The sequence below is a fragment of the Rhipicephalus sanguineus genome, chromosome 7 (assembly GCF_013339695.2).
Source record: "Rhipicephalus sanguineus isolate Rsan-2018 chromosome 7, BIME_Rsan_1.4, whole genome shotgun sequence".
NCBI lineage: Eukaryota > Metazoa > Arthropoda > Arachnida > Ixodida > Ixodidae > Rhipicephalus > Rhipicephalus sanguineus.
This window is the reverse complement of record NC_051182.1, coordinates 96,503,564-96,525,571: the sequence shown is the minus strand read 5'-3', so window position 1 is coordinate 96,525,571 and position 22,008 is coordinate 96,503,564. Positions and strand designations below refer to the sequence as shown.

At 44.6% G+C, this 22,008-nt stretch overlaps 1 protein-coding gene across 1 annotated transcript in view; it reads right to left on the bottom strand.

Moving 5' to 3' along the window:
• LOC119398861 (protein argonaute-2-like) overlaps positions 1-12,897 on the bottom strand; it is a 36,193-nt gene extending 23,296 nt beyond the window's left edge. Inside the window, 1 exon segment of the mRNA XM_037665679.1 lies at positions 12,664-12,897. Coding sequence (XP_037521607.1) covers positions 12,664-12,897 — 234 coding nt within the window.
• Positions 12,898-22,008: the final 9,111 nt, after the last annotated feature.

Below are 22,008 nucleotides of genomic sequence, written 5' to 3'. Positions count from 1 at the left end.
CATACTGCGATGGCGCGCGGCATGCAGAATTACTGAATGATAGTGTCCGGCCAAAAACGCGCCTGAAAGTGAGATGTTTATGAATTCCACTAGATGTGCGTGGGTGAATTTAAGGCGAGAGACGACTAGACCAATAGTTAGTGTCGGTAGAAGAGGCATAGAAGGGGCAATGAAACGGTGGGAATACAAATTAGCGAGGCAAATAGTGCATTTAGTTTGAGCAATGCTCGATCGGCCATTCAAAGTACGTCATAAAGCGAGCAGTACGATACCAGAATATTCATTAATTACACTCGATATGAGCCCAGATCAAGCATATTCTAGTTTCGGGCGTACAAAGCTATGATAGGCCTGTTGCCAAATGGTAGATATAGAAGGAAAGAGATGTCCACGCATGAATCCTTGGGCAGTGCTAATTTAGTGCATGGTAATTTAGTGCTAATTTAATGCTGTTACGCAGGCACACTGCGTAGTTTGCATTCAGGCGGGGTGGAACAGACACACTATAAACTCGCAACAGGACATCATTAGGTCCAGGGTTCAAGACAACATGCGGCTTCAAAGTGCACGCTTGAAGCATGCAGCTCAGCAGTTGTTTCTCTAAGAACGTGAGCTTGAGCATGTTGGAAATGCATCTTAAGACCTATTGCGCACACAAGGGACCGGAACACAAAGATACAACGCGGACGCAGCGTTACTCCTTAGGCAAGTTAACTGTGCCGTAGGAGAAACGCTCCTGGAAAGAATGATGAAGAGTAATATATTTCGCTTATCGCACTTGCAAAATAAAGCGAAGCAAAAGTTAAAGCACATCAACCTGTTCCGCATTCGTTGGATCTCAGCACACACATATAATCCCCCTGCAGGGTGTTTGTACACATATGTCACCGTAGATTCCAAACGAAGTTTTTTACAGCGAAAGCTGTTATGAGACCATTTCACCGGCCGTTTTTGGCGCCGTAGTTGTCCGCCGCCGCCGCCGCCGCCGCCGGTGTCCGTAACCACTATCGCTCGAAATAAGAAAAAAAAAAACGAAACAAGACAAAAATTCCAGGATGGAACGAAGTTCGAACCTGGGCCCTCTGCGCGGGAGCCCCGTATTCAACCTCTGAGCCATGCCGGTGCTTGAAACTGCTTTGCAAAAAGGTCCCATACAGGCTTCATGTCGGGAAGGAACCACATTAACATATGCAATATAGCGTGGTAGAAGAGTAAAATAAGCACCAAGCGTCGCACAACGCGAATTCTGTAACAAGGCATCACACAATGCGAACTGCGCAACGAGTAGGTTGTTGAATGCTTCCAACCCATTACAAAGGACTCTGCCATAATTCTTTATCGTCATCAGGCACAGCATCAACAAAGTGCGCATAAGGTCTTACATGCATTTAATAGGTACGACGGCTGTCCGCAGAATGACGAAAAATGGCACAGTGCCTGGTGCCCTACTTCTCAAAAATTACAATGATTTATAGCGTAGTGGGTTCCTCGCAAGTGCACTTGTATTGGTTGCCAAGGAAGACAATAAGCGCATGATCCATTTCCTCGGGGTCTCAGTAAAATTACAATGATTTATAGCGTAGTGGGTTCCTCGCAAGTGCACTTGTATTGGTTGCCAAGGAAGCCCATAAGCGCATGATGCATTTCCTCGGGGTCTCAGTAAAATTACAATGATTATAGCGTAGTGGGTTCCTCGCAAGTGTACTTGTATTGGTTGCCAAGGAAGCCCATAAGCGCATGATCCATTTCCTCGGGGTCTCAGTAAAGTTCTTCGCCCCGCCCCGTCTCTTTCCCACGTCAACGTATGTTATACAGCACGACGGGAGAGGGAAATAGCGATCGGGCGTCACCCAATGCAAATTACACCCAACCCATTACAAAGGGCTGAGCCATAATTCATCGTAATCAGTCGTCGCGTCAACAAAGTGCACATACTGCCTTACAGACGTGTAGCTGGTGCCTCGCTTCCCCGCAGAATGACGAATAATGGCTTAGTAGGTGCTTCCCAAGTTCACAAAAATTGTGATTTATGGCGTAGTGGGTACCTTTCTAGTGAACTTGTATTAGTAGCCCCAAGGGAGCTTAGAAGGGCTCTTCCAGGTTTTGCTGTGACTGTGCTGCGGTTTCAGCGCAGGCCTGGCGTTCTTTTTTTGTCTCTAGCTGACCCTGCGTGCGTCGGCAAATTTCGATTGAATACAGCTGCGCTGCCGTAGAATTCGCGTTGACATCCGCAATGTTTCGGATTCACGATCAGCGGGTGGAGAGCGTTGCCCTGGAGAAAAGCAGCAGTGAAAATGACCGGAATTTTCGGAATAATGAACGCATGACTAAAGACTCTAGTCAAGAGCTCTATTAGTGGAATGTTGCGGTAGGCAAGGCAGGTTACATTCCCCCTTACATGTAGAACAATAACCCCATCCCCTCTCTCTCTTTAAAGAAAACTAGTCACAGTGAAAAACATAACATTTATTCTGAGCTTTCGGCCGGGGACTCGACCGGGGACCGGCCTATATATATACACACACACACATGTAGCGAGGGAGACATCTAACACCTAATCCCAGCATTTCGTAAGTTACCCAAAAACACGATGGGTGGATAATACGTGCCATAGGCCTTTAAAAACGTACTTAATAATTTGAAATCTAGGTTTGTGAAATTTTATGTGGCAATGAGACGAATAATTGTAACTGGTACAAATAGAGATAGAGGAGCGCCAAATCTCTCAACTGTTTTGGATCTGGTTATCTGAATTTAGGCACTACGCTTTAGAAATTGCATTAGAAACATTGATTTATCATGCGCCACTCGCGCAATGGCATTCACTGATTCAGCGCAAAGAAAAAGGACCAAGGAAAAAACCTGGAGAGAGCAGTGATGCTATTACACTGAGGCGCGTAAGTACACCTCAGCCGGACCCACAATCGCTCTAACCGCCATCGTACCGCATATTATGTGTGAAAGTGTGATTGAACACCTAAAAGGACGAATTTACATGTCTCGCGAGCTCCGATGCCACGTATGGAAAGAGACGTAGTATCCGTAGTTTTCTTTTACGCGAGAACGCTTGGACCAAACTGCATGATAATTCCGAAATTCGAAAAACAAGGCTGAGTCTTATATAGTAACTGTGGCGGTGGTAGCAACTTTATTCAGAACTCCGGCAAACTTGTGGCGTGGGCCTAGGCCGCCGCCGAGGAGGACCGGAGATCCTGTCTGTAGAAATATTTTTGTTCATGACCTGGAATTTTTAATGTTCTGAAACTGACATTCTTCAAGAATACAATACATTGCTTTTGCAACTCTTCAACGAAAAAGATATCGCAGCTCTTTAGACATCCATTAACAGTTATAAAGCGCGAAAAGTGACGCCTCTATATACCACTGATGTGATCATGTCACGAGGCTCACCATAGTTGCAAAAAATACCTGCTCAAAGCGGCGTCTATAGAGAAATATATATATATATATATATATATATATATATATATATATATATATATATATAATATATATATATATATATATATATGCTGTTGAAACGTATTACGAGGTGGAATTCCTAGAATCGCGATATTTTTTTTGATTTGGTGATTTGTAGAGCAGCAAGCCTCATAGTTTCGGCTTTGAATCCTTGTTAATTTCGACAGTTTTCATCCCAAATCTTCGGCGCGAATAAAAAAATAGGCGTGCTCCAAATCCTACAAGTTGAGTTTCCATTCGAAATGTAACAAATGCGATAAAATTTGGCGCACATGCTGGACAAAAAAAAAAAAACAATTTCCCTGTTCCCTTGTATTCATATAGGAGCCGGCCTTTCGAGAACAATGCTCCCGCTCTACAAAAAGAAAGACAACCTTCCAAGCATTAAATCATAATCCCGCGTCGCTTGAAAATGTTCTCTCAAATACATTATTATTCAGTAAAACAGACACATTGGTTGTCTCACAAAAACATTCCTGCTTGTTAAGGCATGTACGAGTATGCGCCGATCGAGCTTGCCGTTAAACACTGCACAAAGCAATTTAAGCCTCTTTTAAGGGCAAACTGGCATGTCCTCTAGCATTATGCCGCACTTTTAGAGCCTGCGCCTAGAGCTTTCGAATGAGGCGTTAAATTCACATTTACTGTTTGTGCGCCCGTGCGTGTTTCCAGCTGTAGCACAAGTTGCGGCACAATGGGCGAGCTGCACTAAGCAGATCGCAAGCGTCACGTCATGGCGTGATACATGTATCTCGTCATAAGATACATAACGAATGCTCGTGAATCGAGCTGATTTGAAGGAAACCTCACCTCTAGCGCGGCCTCTGCCACGTCCGGGACCCCCGCCACGCCTGTCGCCGCGATAACCTCCACTTCGGCCGGGACCACGCGTTGCCATGCTGCCGCGCGGCTGCTGATTCTGACAGCGCTGTTTAACGGTGCATTCAGACGACGGACCGAATCCGGATGTGGCGACGCGGATGGTACGTCACGTGCCCTCACATCAGCGATTTTTCTCTTCCCCGCCTCGTCCGCACGGCTCGCGGATGGATGAGCCCAACCTGTTCTTCACAGCGGGATTCTGGCGGCGAAACGCCACAGATTTAGCGGACAAACAGGCTGGCAACCAGTACACTATTCTTCTGCGCGAGCCGTAAGGGTGCTTCGGTAGGCAAAATGGCGCTGTCGCCGAAAGCGGTTGTCTCAAAACACAGGCCATATTTGAACACTGATTTTAAGGTCAATAGGCGAACCGATAGAAGGAAACATAATGTGCAGCAATTCAATGTGCACTGTCGGTACCTGTTATCCGCAAAGGAAAAATTAAAGCCGATATCGGCGCATCACTGCATCCTCCCATCGTATGCGGGGCGCCACGCGTGGCAGCAGCGATGTAAGTCTCCGGCAGCTCTCTGTAAAGAAGACTCTTCTTTAGATTCAGCCCTTCCACGAACGACACCGATTTCACCGATACAAATTACAGTCCTCAACAACACTCGACAAAGCTAGGCGAGCTTGGCGTTCTGTCGGTTTCTATGTTGGTGAATACTCTCAAACCGGTCTACTGCCAGCGGGCGCAGGTGAACGCGAAGTATGCGGTCCAGAGTAATCCGGCTGTTCTCTCTTAGGACACCGTCCGTCGTGTGGATGCGCCTGCAGGCTGATTATCCGCGGATTAGCCGTCCGCATCCACAACAGATCCGCATTCGGTCCATCGTCTGAATGCACCATCAGCGTGTCTGCGCGCGCTTCTCTCGCTCGCTGCGACTGCTCGCGCCATTTCTGGAGTACGACAACCCTATCCGTCATTGGCTGTCGCGGCGCGATTGCCGGCGCCGCCACAGCCGATGATGGATGGGGTTGTCGTACTCCAAGACGTCAGAAGCTGCTATACGCACGAGAGGTTGCACAAAGCTTCATTTCCCACCCGCAGAAAACACCTGCGTCTTTGTGCGCCCTTCGAAGACGTAATAACGTTGAGTTCGATAAAGGCGTCGGTGTCGAAAGAAAATGCGACCTCAATTAAAGTTAAGAGAAGACCTCTTTTTCTCTCATTCTTTTGTCGAACTTGGTCCCGTTGTCGCAACAATGGAAGTTTATCATCTCTCTGCATTATGAGTGAGTTGTCCATAAGTGAGAAAAGAATGGAGTGTGGTGAAACAAATGGTAGGGCACAGCTCAAGTCACAAAGAGGCTGCTGATATTGTGCGAAATAGACTACAACGACAATCGCGTCGGCGACAAAGGTCTAGGAAAACTACTGCTCAATCGGGACGAACACCGCGATATTCTACTCCAACAGACCGCCAGACTTCTCTTAAGCGACAGCTACCACCACTGCCGCCGCCACCACCTCCCAGTGCATGACAGTCGGAGAGCCGAAAAGATGCAGAGGCTTTGAAAGTGGAGGCGGATGACGCGTGGCCATCGCTATCACCACTGCGCGCTCATAACGATCCGGTGTAGAATCCCCCACAATGTACATCATCGCCCACATACAATTTCCACGACGAAAACCGACAAGCCCTCGCTGTGTTGAGGTCTGTCATAACCACAATGCGCACTCTCCTCAATGAGATGACAACTCCATCAGCTCAATGCACACTGCAAGTTCTGGACTCTTTGGAGTCGGTCCCTGCAAGCGTTTTTTTAAAATATCGGATTCCGGTCTACTTTTAGAGAACCGCAGAGGAACGGGTCTCAAACATTTCTCGGTCATGACTGTCTAAGTGTGCGCGGTGAACGCCGATTCGTGTGTGCGAGTATCACTATTCTCCCTCCTCCTTGCTTCCTTCATTGTTTTCTCCCTTTGCCCCCTCCGTGTAGGGTAGCAAACCGGGTACAACCTGGTTAACCTCCCCGCCTTTCCTTTGTTTCTCTCTCTTTTTGACAACTAACACTTATACGTCTGACCGCTTGAGCCGTTGTAAACGTTCTCGTTGTAAACGCTCGTTGTAAACGATCTCGTTGTAAACGGTCGAAAGGCCGAGCACGAGCCTCCATCCGACGTGTCCTGACGGGGCACAAAAGAAACACCTAAAAACGAAAACAACAAAATGCTAAGCAATCCAGCCGTATCATAACAGCCCTATAACATGATTCGTTTGTTTCTGCAGCGTAACATACCTCTCTAATACTCAGTCTAAGAATGAGGCGAAAAATCTATTCTGGGCGGTAAAAACATTGGGCTATTGCTGAACGCGAACGAAGCTACTGCAAGAAGTCTTGCTAGCCTCCACAGCGTTGCGCCTGATTTGTGGAACGGAGTATAGTGGTAGGAGCAGGTTATGAAACAGGTTCTGAGGTGGTACTGACAGTCTGCACTACTCTCGCACGTAATGGGAACGCTGGGCGAGCTTCGTGCAATAATGTGGTAATCAAGAGCGTATAGATCACCAGTTGGCTGCAGGCAACGCGTTTTAGTTGCCGACAATCGGCTCAAGCTGCTCACAGCGAAGCCCGCTGTGAACATTTAGATACGTGTCCCCGACCACCTGATGCAGAACTAGCGGTGACACTATCGATACTATCGGTAGTTGAGTCACTATCGAGCAATCGATGGTAAAAAAAAATATCGAGAGCGCTATCAATACCTAATTCGTTAATACCATCGGCAGTATAAAATCAACCTCGCTAACTTATTGGAGCATGAACTTGGTTCTCCGAGTGCGTAAAATATGGTGGAGCAGGAGGGCCAGGCTGAAGGGCAACAAAGTTGACATGCTAGGCTTCCTACACCAAAATGCTTAGCTGACACGTGTTATCGAAATTGAACTTCTCATTTGAAGTTAAAAAGAAATCGTTACACATGGTAGAACTACGAGGCTCCAAGTTTATATAGCATGTGGTGATTTCAAAATTATAATTATAATTATAATTTCAAAATTAGTCTAGCGGCTATTCGCTTTTTTCTCATCCCCTCCGTCCGCACTGAATTGGTGGGAATGTAAATTCTTCTTCTTCTTCTTCTTCTTCTTCTTCTTCTTCTTCTTATTATTATTATTATTCTTCTTCTTATATTATTATTATTATTATTATTATTATTATTATTATTATTATTATTATTATTATTATTATTATTATTGTTGTTGTTGTTGTGGTTGTTGTTGCAGTTGTATCAAGAAGTTTGTTAATTTTAAGATATAAGCGAATATGAATTTATTGATGGACATGTTCCGGTATTTTCACCTTGGAAATATTTTATTTCTTTCGCCAGAAAATTTCTCATAAATTAAACAAACAGAGTATTGCTGATAGACGGCTATCGCAAATGTTTTGGCAATGTCGCTGGCCAACAACAGCATAATTATTCACAGCCCCATCGATAGTATTAGCGGTAGGCATAACACTACTGATGCACTACCGACAATACTACTTATAGTTTATCGATAGTAGTACTATCGACGGTTCTTTACACTATCGATAGTTTAGAAGAAACTATCAAAGCCACCGGTAGTCAATTTACCAATAGTTTTGCATCACACCCACCTATCCAGAATACCACGGCTAAGGCACCGCCATCCGCAGCCCGATCTCATGGCGAATAGATCGCCGTTATTGGCACGGATAAGAGGTAGTGGTTTATCATATGACTGAAAAATGCAAGGAGAACAACCTTTGAGCAAAATAATAAAGAGCTTCACTCTTACCAAGGAACGGGAGCACCGAACCTCAGAGATAACCACGCAGACATCCAACGACAATCACGATAACACGTTTTGTAATGTTCACGAAGCCTGAAACGACCAGCCGCCCCGATAAGACGAGACGGAAGTACATCGGCGTTGCCGTGCTGTGGGTCATGACCACATCCACTTATAAAAACTTGAAAGTTAGTGTGAGCGTCTTGCTTTGAGACGGGGAATTGATGTGATGCCATCTGTTCTTCAGCCAAAATATCAGGGACTCGGCCGCGAAACAGATCAAGGGACCAGTCTTATAGATTTTCTATATTTCTTTTTTAGTGCGGGTGTCATCTCTCGTATCAGTGTGTTACATCGAGCCGCAACCATTTACCTGCCTCACTCTGGCGTCTGAGAGCATGGCGTTTTGGAGTCCTTAAAGACTTACGGCCTAGGGGATCTGAGGAAAAGTGATTATTTTGACGGCCTGGTATTTGGACCCTATTCAATACTACAATCTATGACAAATACGTATTGTTTTAGAACGTTATCCACTACGGAAAGAACATGTAGTGATATCTTGGATATGCGCTGAAGCGTAAACTTTTAACTGAAATAATACATACAACCAGCATTGGAACGGTAAAAATCTTGTCCCTAAAGACCAAAGGAGGTAAAACGCTACCGTTCAACACAGAAGACACCTGCTGAATGCTCCATACTAATCAAACATGAGGGCTGCGAGCATACAACAATATTGTAATTGTTGTTACTCGCAAAATTAACACAGTAGTTTTTATTATTTATGTTGATAGAAATTTAATTTAAAGTGCCTGTAGAGACTGCATAATTCTACTTTTAGCTCGCTTTTTGGATATTCCTCGCATAATGAGTCAATTGCATAACTGACTTATTTACAGATATGTCAGAATCCAGCGTAGTCCTCTCATTGTAATTTCGATACGTCTTCTTAAATAATATCGGTTTCCCCTGTGCATTGTCTGTCGCACTTCATTTATTAAATGTATGCCAAACTTTAAAAAAAAAAATGAGCGGGAACAACCTTATACTTCGACCTATTAAATGCCATTTTTAAATATTCATAATCAACATCGGTTAGTTAAGGTCATCAATATGACGAAAATAGTTTGAGACAATAAAGACCTCACAAAAATTTGGAAACACTTAAGCTTCGCCTTTAAGAGTTGAACGCGATAGCGATATCCTGCCCCTAGTGCGCACTTCGAACACTACGAGTGTTTACCAGAATGCGCGCACTAAGGTGTGTGCCTTATGTAATGGGTAGCATGCTTTAAACCAGGAGCAATTATGCGCGAGAAACTTTTTCGAAGTTGCGATGCACCCACTACGTGGTCTTAAAAGAATACGCGCAGTAATGTGTGTGCCTTTTGTAATGGGTGGCTGTCTTTAAACCACCAAGTCGTTATGATATTGACATGGTGTGACAGTTATGTCATTGTAGATTCGGATCCAAGTTCTCTTTTTTGTTTCTTGCGGATCCTGCGTGCGTCCCGCAAAGTTCGATCGGATACAGCTACGCGGTCGTAGCATTCGCGTTGACATCCGCAAAGTTTCGTATTCAGGAAAAGGGCGTGGAGAGCGTTGCCCTGGATAAAAGTGACAGTGAAAGTGGGCGGAATTTCCGGGATAATGAAGGCATGACAAAATATTTTACTCAAGAGCTATATGAATTGAACAATGCTTAGGCCAGGCAGGTAACACCCTCCCTCCTCCCACGTGTAAACCATACCGCCCCCCCAAATTTTTCCCAAGTTCTCTCTCTCTCATATATATATATATATATATATATATATATATATATATATATATATATATATATATATTATATATATATATATATATATATATATATATATATATATATATATATATATAGCGATAAAGAGACAGTGACACGGAATCCCACAATTTCGTAAGTTAACTCAAAGCAAGATGGGTGGATAAAACCTACTATCGGCCTTCACAAACGTATTTATTAATTTGAATTCTGGGTTTCTGATTTTTAATATGGCAGTCAGCCGAATAATTGTAACTCGTGCAAATGAAGCGTCAGATCGGTCAACCGTTTTGACCGAGCTTATTTGAATTTATGCGTTACGCTTTAGAAATTGCATTAGAAACATTGATTTATCATGCGCCACTCGCGCAATGGCATTCACTGATTCAGCGCAAAGAAAAAGGACCAAGGAAAAAACCTGGAGAGAGCAGTGATGCTATTACACTGAGGCGCGTAAGTACACCTCAGCCGGACCCACAATCGCTCTAACCGCCATCGTACCGCATATTATGTGTGAAAGTGTGATTGAACACCTAAAAGGACGAATTTACATGTCTCGCGAGCTCCGATGCCACGTATGGAAAGAGACGTAGTATCCGTAGTTTTCTTTTACGCGAGAACGCTTGGACCAAACTGCATGATAATTCCGAAATTCGAAAAAACAAGGCTGAGTCTTATATAGTAACTGTGGCGGTGGTAGCAACTTTATTCAGAACTCCGGCAAACTTGTGGCGTGGGCCTAGGCCGCCGCCGAGGAGGACCGGAGATCCTGTCTGTAGAAATATTTTTGTTCATGACCTGGAATTTTTTAATGTTCTGAAAACTGACATTCTTCAAGAATACAATACATTGCTTTTGCAACTCTTCAACGAAAAAGATATCGCAGCTCTTTAGACATCCATTAACAGTTATAAAGCGCGAAAAGTGACGCCTCTATATACCACTGATGTGATCATGTCACGAGGCTCACCATAGTTGCAAAAAATACCTGCTCAAACGCCCCGCCACGGTGGTCTAGTGGTTATGGCACTCGAGTGCTAACCCGAAGGTCGCGGGATCAAATCCCGGCCGCGGCGGCTGCATTTTCGATGGAGGCGAAAATGTTTGAGGCCCGTGTACTTAGATTTAGGTGCACGTTAAAGACCCCCGGGTGGTCAACATTTCCGGAGCCCTCCACTACGGCGTCTCTCATATCGTGGTTTTGGGCCGTTAAACCCCAAATACTATTATTATTGAGACCTGCTCAAACCGGCGTTGTTAGAGTATTATATATATTTTTTATGCTCTTGAAAGGTATTACAAAATGGAATTCATAGAATCGCGATATTTTTTTTTTATTTGATGATTTGCAGTGCTGGAAGCCTCATAGTTTCGGCTTTGAATCCTTGATGGTTTCGACGACTTTCAGAATTACTCTACGGCGTAAAATAAAAAATAGTACGCTCCAAAAGCTACAAGTTGTGTCTCCATTCCAAATGTAACAAATGCGATAAAATTTGGTGCACATGCTGGCCAACAAAAAACAAATACATTATTCCCTCAAATACATTATTATTCAGTAAAACAGACACAGTGGTTGTCTCACAAAATCATTCCTGCTTGTTAAGCCATGTACGAGTGTGAGCCGATCGAGCTTGCCGTTAAACACTGCAGAGAACAATTTAAGCCTCTTTTCAGAGCAAACTGGCACGTCCTCGAGCATTATGCGCCACTTGCAGAGCCTGTACCTAGAGCTTTCGTATGGGCCATTAAATTCACCTTTACTGTTTTGGCGCCCGTGCGTGTTTGCAGCTGTAGCACCAGTTGCTGCACGATGGGCGAACTGCACTAAGCAGATCGCAAGCGTCACGGCGCGCATGATACATATATCTCGTCGTACGATGCATAACCTACGCTCGTGGATCAAGCTGATTGGAAGGAAGTCTCACCTCTAGCGCGGCCTCTCCCACGTCCGGGACCCCCGCCACGCCTGTCGCCGCGATAACCTCCACCTCGGCCGGGACCACGCGTTGCCATGCTGCCGCGCGTCTGCTGATTCTGATAGCGCTGTTTAACGATGCATTCTGACGACGGACCGAAGCCGGATGTGGTGATGCGGATGGCGCGACACGTGACCTTACATCAGTGATTTTATTCCTCCGTGCCTCCTCCGCGATGTTCGCGGACGAGTGAGCTACCCTTTGTTTCACTGTGGGATTCTGGCGGCGGAACGCCGCAGCTTTAGCGGACAAACAGGCTGGCAACCAGTGCATTTTTCTTCTGCTCGAGCCGTACGGCTGTCTTCGCAGTTGATTTCACCTCTGCTGGCGCTTATTTCAGTTTATTTCAGGGGTCGTATTATAAGACGATCTCCTTTGACATATAAATCTCTTTTAATGCGCGCTGATTGGCAGGTTCGAAAGCAGCGTGTAACTTGTCGCTTTAATCCTAGCACACGCAGGGTGCTTCGGCAGGCGCTGTTGCCGAAAGCGGTTGTCTCAAAACACAGCCCAGGTATGAATACGCATTTTAAGGTCAAGATGGGAACCAATAGAAGGAAACATAATGTGCAGCGATGCAATGTCCTCTGTCGGTGCAGAATATACGCATAGAAAAAAAGAAACTGCCGACATCCGCGCATCACCGTATCCGTGTATGTCGTGTTTGTAGAGGTTCACAGTACCACAGGCACTCATTTCAGTTCTATTGAGGTTATGCGGTATTGATGTGCTTCGACCTGACTGGGACGACAATACCTACCGTGGACGAAGGAAATTCAAACCACAGTCGCAAGAGGTTGCCCTGTTCATCACACTCGATGTACCATAAGGTGCCTATGTTTCCATTAATGAAGCCGTCACTTACGTCGATATTGGCCGTGATCATGTACGGCTTGCCGATGTTCAGGTAAATTGAGGCCGCCAGGCTGTCCATTGCGCTTGCGTTCATGTTGGCCACCTTGGTGAGGGAATCTCTGCGTACGTGCTCGTTCATATATCCAGTTATGCTACCGCATGCGGGATGACATAACACGTCCGCAGCGTCGATACAGCGTGCATTATAGCGGTCGACGTTCGCATTGCTGTCGTATAGCCGTATGTCCTTAGGGCACTTAGCGGCGGCTTCTCCGCGTGTGACAAAGTGAATCTCAATGAATCTGACATCATTCTCGGTCAGCATCAGGCCATCGCCCGGCCTGATATGAAATGAAGAGAACACTGCGTCATCCTGGAGCGTGAACGAGTGGATGGCATTTGAGCGTCTTCCAGGAGTGTTCTGTCTTTAGCTTCCTCACTTGCCTTGCGTTTCAATGTGTATGTTCGCCGTTAATGTGTTGATTGAGACTCTGTATCACATGTGGTACATACCCGCATAACATGAACTGTGGTATGCAGGTATGTGGCACACGTGACTGAGCGAAAATATTTCGTGGCGTACGTGACAGGCGTTTTGCGTTATTCATGTCATGACGTGTGAATCGGGTTCGTCATAGACTGATCCTCTGCTATGCCAATTTTGGTATAAGTAATTGAGATGAAAAGGAGAGCGCCCATTCGTAGGCGGATAGATAGATAGATAGATAGATAGATAGATAGATAGATAGATAGATAGATAGATAGATAGATAGATAGATAGATAGATAGATAGATAGATAGATAGATAGATAGATAGATAGATAGAAACGGACAAAGTGCCTGAGGTTCGCTAGGAAATACTTCGCATTTAAAACAATCATCTCCTGCTCCCGGAATTCCGATGCATGAAACATTAAACTACAGATGTATGGAATGCAGTCATGCAGACACACTGCGTAACATTCTTTTAGACGGGGTGGAACAGGGACAATATATACCCACGATATGACATAGTTATGACCAGGGTTCAAGACAGCATGCGTCTTTAAACAGCCGTTTGAAGCACGCAGTTCAGCAGTTGTTTCTCTAAGTTAGCTGTGCAATAGGGGAAACATTCCTGGAAAAAATGATGAAGATCATTATATTTTGCTTATCCAACTTGCAAAGAAAGCGCAAAAAAATTTAGCGAAATCAACGCGTTCCGTCTTCGTTGAAGCACAACTTTAATCCCACTGCTATTTGTACACATGTCACTGTATTTCCGGACCATGTATTTTTTTCTTTCTCGCTGACGCTGTGCCTATCCCGCGTAGTTTGATTGGATATTGCTATGCTGCTGTAGAGTTCGCGCTGACATCGGCTAAATTTCGGATTCAGGAAGCGCGCGTTGCGAGCGTTACCCAAGATGAAAGCGGCAGTGAAAGTGGCCGGAATTCCCGTAGTATGGAACGCACGTAAAAAAAAAAAACTTGTCCAAGAGCTATATTAGTTTAATGTTGTGGTAGGCCAGGGAGCTAACATCACCCCCCTCCCCCCTCCCCTTACGTGTTACACGAAACCCTTCCACCACATTTTTTCTAATACGATGCTAATAATTTACACAAAGATGTTCATCACTACTCTTGACGCATATATCTATATTCGAGGATAATGTGTCGCCGCATCAGGGAGTAATAGCAAAAGCTAGGTGTTTCACGCAGAAGCGAAAAAAAGCCTTATTTTTTTCAAATAAATGTTCTTTTCACTTGCGCGTCACACACCTTGCTGTTGCTATATATATATATATATATGACTTGATATGTATGACACCATGACACTAGATTCTGTATATATATAGAATGAAAAGTCATGGTGAAAAACACTGTACTTATTTTTACGTTTAGACCGGAGAACCGGCCTCCCGCTCGAAACGTGAAAATAAGTATGTGACTGTGACCTTTCATTTATTTTCTTAACCTAATAGCCAGGAATTTGTTATTTATTTTATTTTTATTTTACACACTGCAGCCCTGTGAGATGGCTGTTTTAGGAGTGGGATTATACAATGCAGAAAGGGATGGAACAGACAACTGATACAAAAGCAGTAACAATAAAAACAATTTACAATAATAACGCTATAAGCTTCCGTTATACATAATCATTTTCAACAAGAGTAGTCACAAAATCATTCATCGGGAGTGAACAAATGCAGCCAGATATGGAATTCCATAATTATCTACTAGGGGGAAGGAAACTATACATAATTGTATGAGTGGGCGCTAAAAGTGTAGTAATATTGAGGTCCTGGTAATCAGTAACAGTCATGCGAGAACGCCAAAATTTTCACGGGTTATTTCTGAGTAGCGCCGATACCTGGACACCGTAGAAGTCCCTGGCGAGCTTTGTCTTCTGCTTAAATAACTCTTTGGTGGACGTGAATCTGGAATTGGTAATAGGGTAGTCACAGCATTTCCAGCGCCTGAAGCGCGTAACACGGCGAGATAACTGCAAATCGCGGAATATATATATATGCAGGGTGTTCCAGCTATCTTTAGCCAAAGGTCAAAAAATACAATATTAGAGGCAGGCGAGTTAAATCAGTTGCAAGTTGCTGCCAGACACCCTGCGCACAACAGACAATTTTTTGTTTTGTAATTAACTAATTTGTTAATTAGTATTATTAGAATAAATTGCTCAATATTTACTTTAGGCATGAAATGCGGCTTGAAAAATTCGACAGCATCTTCAGAAACCCCCCAATTGTATTGTTTGCAATAAAGAAAGTCTCACATACCATTTTTTTTCAAGCTGCAAAGAAAGCCCGCGAAATACAAAAGGAACCACGTGACTAGCGCATTCGCGCGCAGCGAAAATGCTGCCCTCAGCCATGGTTTCAGCGAACCAAATCACCTGCGGCCGCGACCCGCCGTCTCCGTTGCAGCGGTACGCCGATAAGTTAACGGTGGTTTCCTTGGCCCGCGCTCGCTACAACGCGCGCCAACTGGCTGACACGGGCCAAGAATCCAACAACCACTTATCGGCCTGCCGCTGCAGCGGAGCCGGCGAGTCCCGGCCGCAGCTGATTTCGTTCGTTCAAACTACGGTGAGGGCAGCATTTTCGGTGCGCGCAAATGCGTTAGTCACGTGGTTCTTTTTTTGTATTTCGCGGGCTTTCTTTGCAGCTTGGAAAAAAATGGTATACGTGAGACTTTCTTTATTAATTATCGCAAACAATGCAATTGGGGTTTCTGAAGACGCTCTCGAACTTGACAAGTCGTATTTCTTGCCTAAAGTCAATATTTAGCAATTTAGTTGAATAATCATAATTAACAAATTAGGTAATTACGAAAATAAAAATTGTCTGTAGTGCGCTAGGTGACTGCCAGTAATTTACAACTGATTGCACTCGCCTGCCTCTAGTATTGTATTTTTTAACCCTTGGCTGAAGATAGCGGGGACACCGGGAATATATATATATATATATATATATATATATATATATATATATATATATATATATATATATCTGAAAAATTCATTGCCGCAATTTTTTTAACGTTGCTAAATTGGCATGCTTCAAGAAATCAAACCGTTGTTTTTGCATCTCTTTACGAAAACAGATATGAAAGTTTTTAAAGCATCTACCAACGCTGGTAAATATCGACTAAGTTATAAAGTGGGCACGTTTGATGCCTGTATTTCCCGCCGATCTGATGGCGTCAGACGTTCACAAAAATCTTTAAAGGAAAACCAGCTCAAACCGGCGTCCTTAGAGACACATATATCAATTTTATGCCCTTAAAAAGTATTACAGGGTAAATTTCATCGAATCCTGATATTATGTTTAATTGATGACTTGCAGAGCTGCAAGCCTCATAGTTTTGGCTTTGAATCCTTGATGGTTTCGACGTTTTTCATAACCAGTCTACGGCGTAAAATGAAAAATAGGCACACTCCAAACCCTACAAGTTGAGTTTCTATTCCAAATGTAACAAACGCGATCAAATTTGGTGCAGCTGCTGGCATATAGGAGCCCGCCTTTCATAGGAGCACGCCTTTCAAGAACGATGTTCTCGCTGTACAAAGAGAAACACAAGCTTCGAAAACACAAATGAAAAATTTACGCTTAGCTTGGACATTTTCGCTCAAGCACATCAACATTCAGTCAAACCGATCCACTGATTGGCTCACAAAAGCATTCCTGCTTGTTAACCCATGTGGGAGCATGCGCCGATCGAGCTTGGAAATAAACGCTGCACAGAACAATTTAAGTCACTTTTCAGAGCGACTGCCATGTCCTATCGTATGATGGGTCACTTGTAGAGCCTATGCGTTGATCTTTGGAAGGGGCAAATAAATTAAGCTTTACAATTTGTGCGCGCGTGCGTGTTTCCAGCTGCAGCACCAGTGGCGCTACGATGGGCCAGCTGCACTGGGCATATCGCACACGCCACGTAATTACCAATACATACATTTCGTCGCATGACGCATAACGGACGCTCGTGAATCGAGCTGGTTTGAAAGGATGTCTTCCCTCTAGCGCGGCCGCTGCCGCGTCCCTGACCCCAGCCGCGCCTGTCGCCGCGATAGCGGCCGCCTCAGCCGAGACCGCACCTTGCCATGCTGCCGCGCGGCGGGTGATTGCTACAGATGCTTTATTTTCTTTTTTTCCGGAGCTGCGGCTGCCTGTCTCCCGCGCTGCGACCACCTGCGCCGCTGCTGGCACCGCCACCGCATATGACGATTGCGGTTGTACTCCACAACGTCAGGCGTTGCTATGCGGGAATGATGCCACCAAGTTTGCATTTCCTATGCGGAGAAAACTGCCGCATTTGTTCGCCGTTCGAAGCGGCATTAACGTTGAGCTCAATTAAGGTGTCCGTTAGAGGAGACCTGTTTTTCTCTCGTTCTTTTGTCGATATTGGTCCAATCGTTGCAGGAACGCAAGGTTATTTTCTCGTTGCAGTATGATTGAGTTTAAACACACACTCACACTCATACGTCTGACTTCTTGAAGAAGAAGCCATTTCAAAAAAAAAAAAAAGAACGCCAGGCCTGCGCGGAAAGCTCAGCACAGTCACAGCAAAAGCTGGAAGAGCGGCGGCTGCCTGTCTCCCGCGCTGCGACCACCTGCGCCGCTGCTGGCACCGCCACCACATATGACGATTGCGGTTGTACTCCACAACGTCCTTTTGTAACAGCCTTTTGTAATGGTTTCTAGAACCGGTTATAAACTCTCTTGTGGCTACTAATACAAGTACATTAGCAACGTACCCACTACGCCACAAATCATAATTTTTGGGAAGTTGCGAAGCACCCACCACGACATTTCTCGTCATTCTGCGGAGAAGCGAGGTACCATATATAAGGCATTATGTGCACTTAATTGGTTGATGCGACGGTTGATGATGAGGAAGAATTATGCCTGAGCCTGTTGTAATGGGTTAGAAGCTTTAAAAGACCCACTGCGTAATTCGCATTGTGTGACGCCCGGTCATTATTGAACTCTCCCGCCACGCTTTATAACATACGTTAACGTGAGAAAGAGAGAGAGAGAGAGAGAGAGAGAGAGAGGAGAGAGAGAGAGAGAGAGAGAGAGAGAGAGAGAGAGAATTGGCTTTATTGAGACCCTGAGGAAATGGATCATGGGAGTCTTATGGGCTTCCTTGGAAACCAATAGAAGTGCACTTGCGAGGAACCCACTACGCTATAAGTGATAATAATTTTTTGAAGTAGGGAAGCAGCCACTATTTCATTTTTCTTCATTCTGCGGAAAATCGTGGTACCCGCTAAACACATTTAAGGCATTATGTGCACTTTGTTGATGCTGTGGCTGATGACGATGAAGTATTATGGGAGAGCCCTTTGTAATGGTTTGGAAGCATTCAAGAACCCACTCGTTGCGGAATTCGCATTGTGTGACGCTTGGTTACAAAATTCGTGTCGTGTGACGCTTGGTTGTTATTTTACTCTTCTAACACACTACATTACGTATGTTAATGTGGTTTCTTTCCGACATGCAGCCTGTATAGGGTCTCTTTGCAAAGCAGTTTAAAGCACTGGCATGGCTCCGCGGTAGAACACTGGGCTCCCACGCTGAGGTGCCAGGTTCGAACCTCGTTCTATCCCGGAAATCTTTTCTTATTTGATTTTTTTTCTTATTTCGAGCAATAGTGGTTACGGACACCGGCGGCGGCGGCGGACAACTACGGCGCCAAAAACGGCCCTTGTGCTCTCATAACAGCTTTCGCTGTAAAACGCCAGGCCTGCGCAGAAGGCGCAGCACAGTCACAGCGAAAGCTGGAAGAGCGGCATTTCTAGAGCCCGTTATAAACTCTCTTGTGGCTACTAATACAAGTACACTAGCAACGTACCCACTACGCCACAAATCAAATTTTTTGTGAAGTTCGGAAGCGCCCACCCCGGCATTATTCGTCATTCTGCGGAGATGCGAGGCACCATCTGTAAGGCGTTATGTGCACTTTGTGAAAGCGACGGTTGATGACGATGAAGAATTATGACTGAACCCTTTGTAGGGTTGAAAGCTTTAAACGACCCCCTAGTTACGTAATTTGCATTGTGTGACGCCCGGTCCTTATTTAACTCTGCAACCGCGCTTTATAACGTACGTTAACGCGACAAAGAGAGAGAGAGAAAGAGGGAGAAGATTAACTTTATTGAGACCCTGAGGAAATGGACCATGGAAGCCTTATGGGCTTCCTTGGCGACCAATAGAAGTGCACTTGCGAGGAACCCACTACGCTATTAATCATCATATGCTGATGCTGTGGCTGACGACGATGAATAATTATGGCAGAGCCCTTTGTAATGGTTTGGAAGCATTCAACAGCCCATTCGTTGAGCAATTCGCATTGTATGACGCCTGGTTACAGAATTCAGTTTTGTGCGACGCCTGGCTGTTATTTTACTCTTCTGACACACTACATTACATATGTTAATGTGGTTTCTTCCCGACATTAAGCCTGTATAGGGTCTCTTTGCAAAGCAGTTTAGAGCACCGGGCAGCCCAGGCGCGTGTGCTTCCCAGCACTGGCTAAGATTTTGGTCATCGCTATTGCAGGAATAATCGCTTGCCACATGGAACCCCGTGCAAGCTGACCGAGCCGGCGTCTACGCAAGCTACGACGACGCAGCTAGCACAAAGCAGCAGCGCCAAAGCATCAAGAGCGACACCTCTGGCCAGCACCTGGTTATAAGAGCACGCCGTGACTGGATCTCGGCATAACTGCGGGCAGCCCAGGCACGTGTGCTTCCCAGCACTGGCTAAGATTTTGGTCCTCGCTATTGCAGGTACGTGACTCGTACATTAACACTTGTTTAGATCAGTGTCTGGGCTGCCCTGCGGTGTGCGCATTTTACAGAAATGGCGACAGTGAAAGAAGTTGCTAAGATGGTGGCGGAACTAAGTAGCAAGTTTGACGCATTCAGCTCGAAAGTGTGTGCAGATATGCAAGAAATTAACAGTTCCGTGTCGTTCATGAACACACAGTTCGAGTAATTTAAAGTCACACTTGAGAGAATGAAGCAAGAACAAACAACACTTAAGAATGAAAATGGTTACCTAAAAGAGCAACTACAAAGACACGAACTGAGCTTATTGAAATTAAGCAGTACAGTCGTCAACAGAACCTCGCAATCAAAGGTCTTCCCAGGAAGCCTAATGAAAAACTAGTTGATGCAATTGTAGCAGTTGGAAAGAAACTAGATGTTCCACTGACATGCGCAGATGTAGACGTAATTCACCGAGTCACGAGCAAGGATAAGGAAAGGCCAACGTGGTCGTGAAGTTTGTATCTCGCTCAGTCCGAGATAAACGTTTTGCAAGCTGCAAAAAGGCAAAGGCTTGTTCCGTCAGACTTCGGATATGAAGGAAATGCTGCAGTTTATATCAATGAACATTTGTGCATTGAAAACACGGTGCTTCTTGGCAAGGCCACTGCACGCAAAAGGAGAAAAAATGGAAGTCACCTGGGTCGCAAACGGAAAAAATTCTTGCAAGGAAAGCAGATAATTCTAGCGTTTCACATATTCAAACTGAAGAAGATCTACTGAAGATCTGTTAACCCTCCACAGTGATGGCTACGAATAATCAGTTATCGAGTGATAACAGTGAAACTTCTATTTGTTCTCTGATGCAATGCAACGTGCGCAGCTTGAACAGAATATTGATGCCTATGCTCTTTCCTAGATGTAAATTCTTTTTCGATTCAACTTTATAGCTGTTTCTGAGACCTGGCTTAAACCAAGTGAAGCCCAGAATATCCCAGGTTATTCATTCACTTCTACTGCTAGACAATCTTGTGCACGAGGAGGCGGCGTTGGCCTGTTTATGAGAGTAGGCACTAAATTCGACCTCGTCCCTCAGTTTTCTTACTCTTATCTCCAGGGAATTGACTTTCTCGTTGTGAAGTCAAGCTCCGTTTTTATTGCTGTTATCTATCGTGCTCCGAACCAAAACATGCAAACTTTTTATTGCAACATTTCGAGGCATTACTAGCATATTTTACCAGCATCACCAAAAATAATTATATGGGCGAACTTTAACCATTGATTCACCTGAAAAATGAAAACAATGAGTACTTTCATCTAGTTAATTCTTACGGTTTTCATAACGTCATTACAAGTCCCACCAGGGTGACTAGTACATCATCAACATCAATTGACCATATACTTTGCAATTTTGACACTACAACCAGTCAGTGCTACGTCTACCCCACAAGTGATCTCAGATCATTACCAACTGCCATTTTCTTTTCCCTCTGCTGAAAATAGTAGGAATATATCCACGATTACCGCAATAGGATCAATCTTTGCAGTTTGAAACAGAGATTATTAGAAATTGATGACAGTATACTAGACCTTAGTGACGCTCATCAGCAATATGCCACACTAAGTAACAAAATAACGGAAGCCATTACACAATCGAACACTCCCATGCAAAAAAAGGTATCACCAAAAGCCTATTTGCCCTTGGATGACCAACGATATTTTACAAATGGTAAAGAAAAAAGACTATTGGCACACAAAAGTTAACAAAATAAGGGCAACTCGTACTATGAAGAAAAATTTCGGTGGCTCGCAACATCGTACGCACCTTACCCGTAATCGTAAGAAACAGTATTATTCCGAGCTAATTACAAAAAAACTCCGGAAATTCAAAGATAACGTGGAAAATCATAAACTCTGTTATAAAACCCACCCCTAATCACATACGGTATGGCTGATGCCCACATAATGGGAATATCAGCAG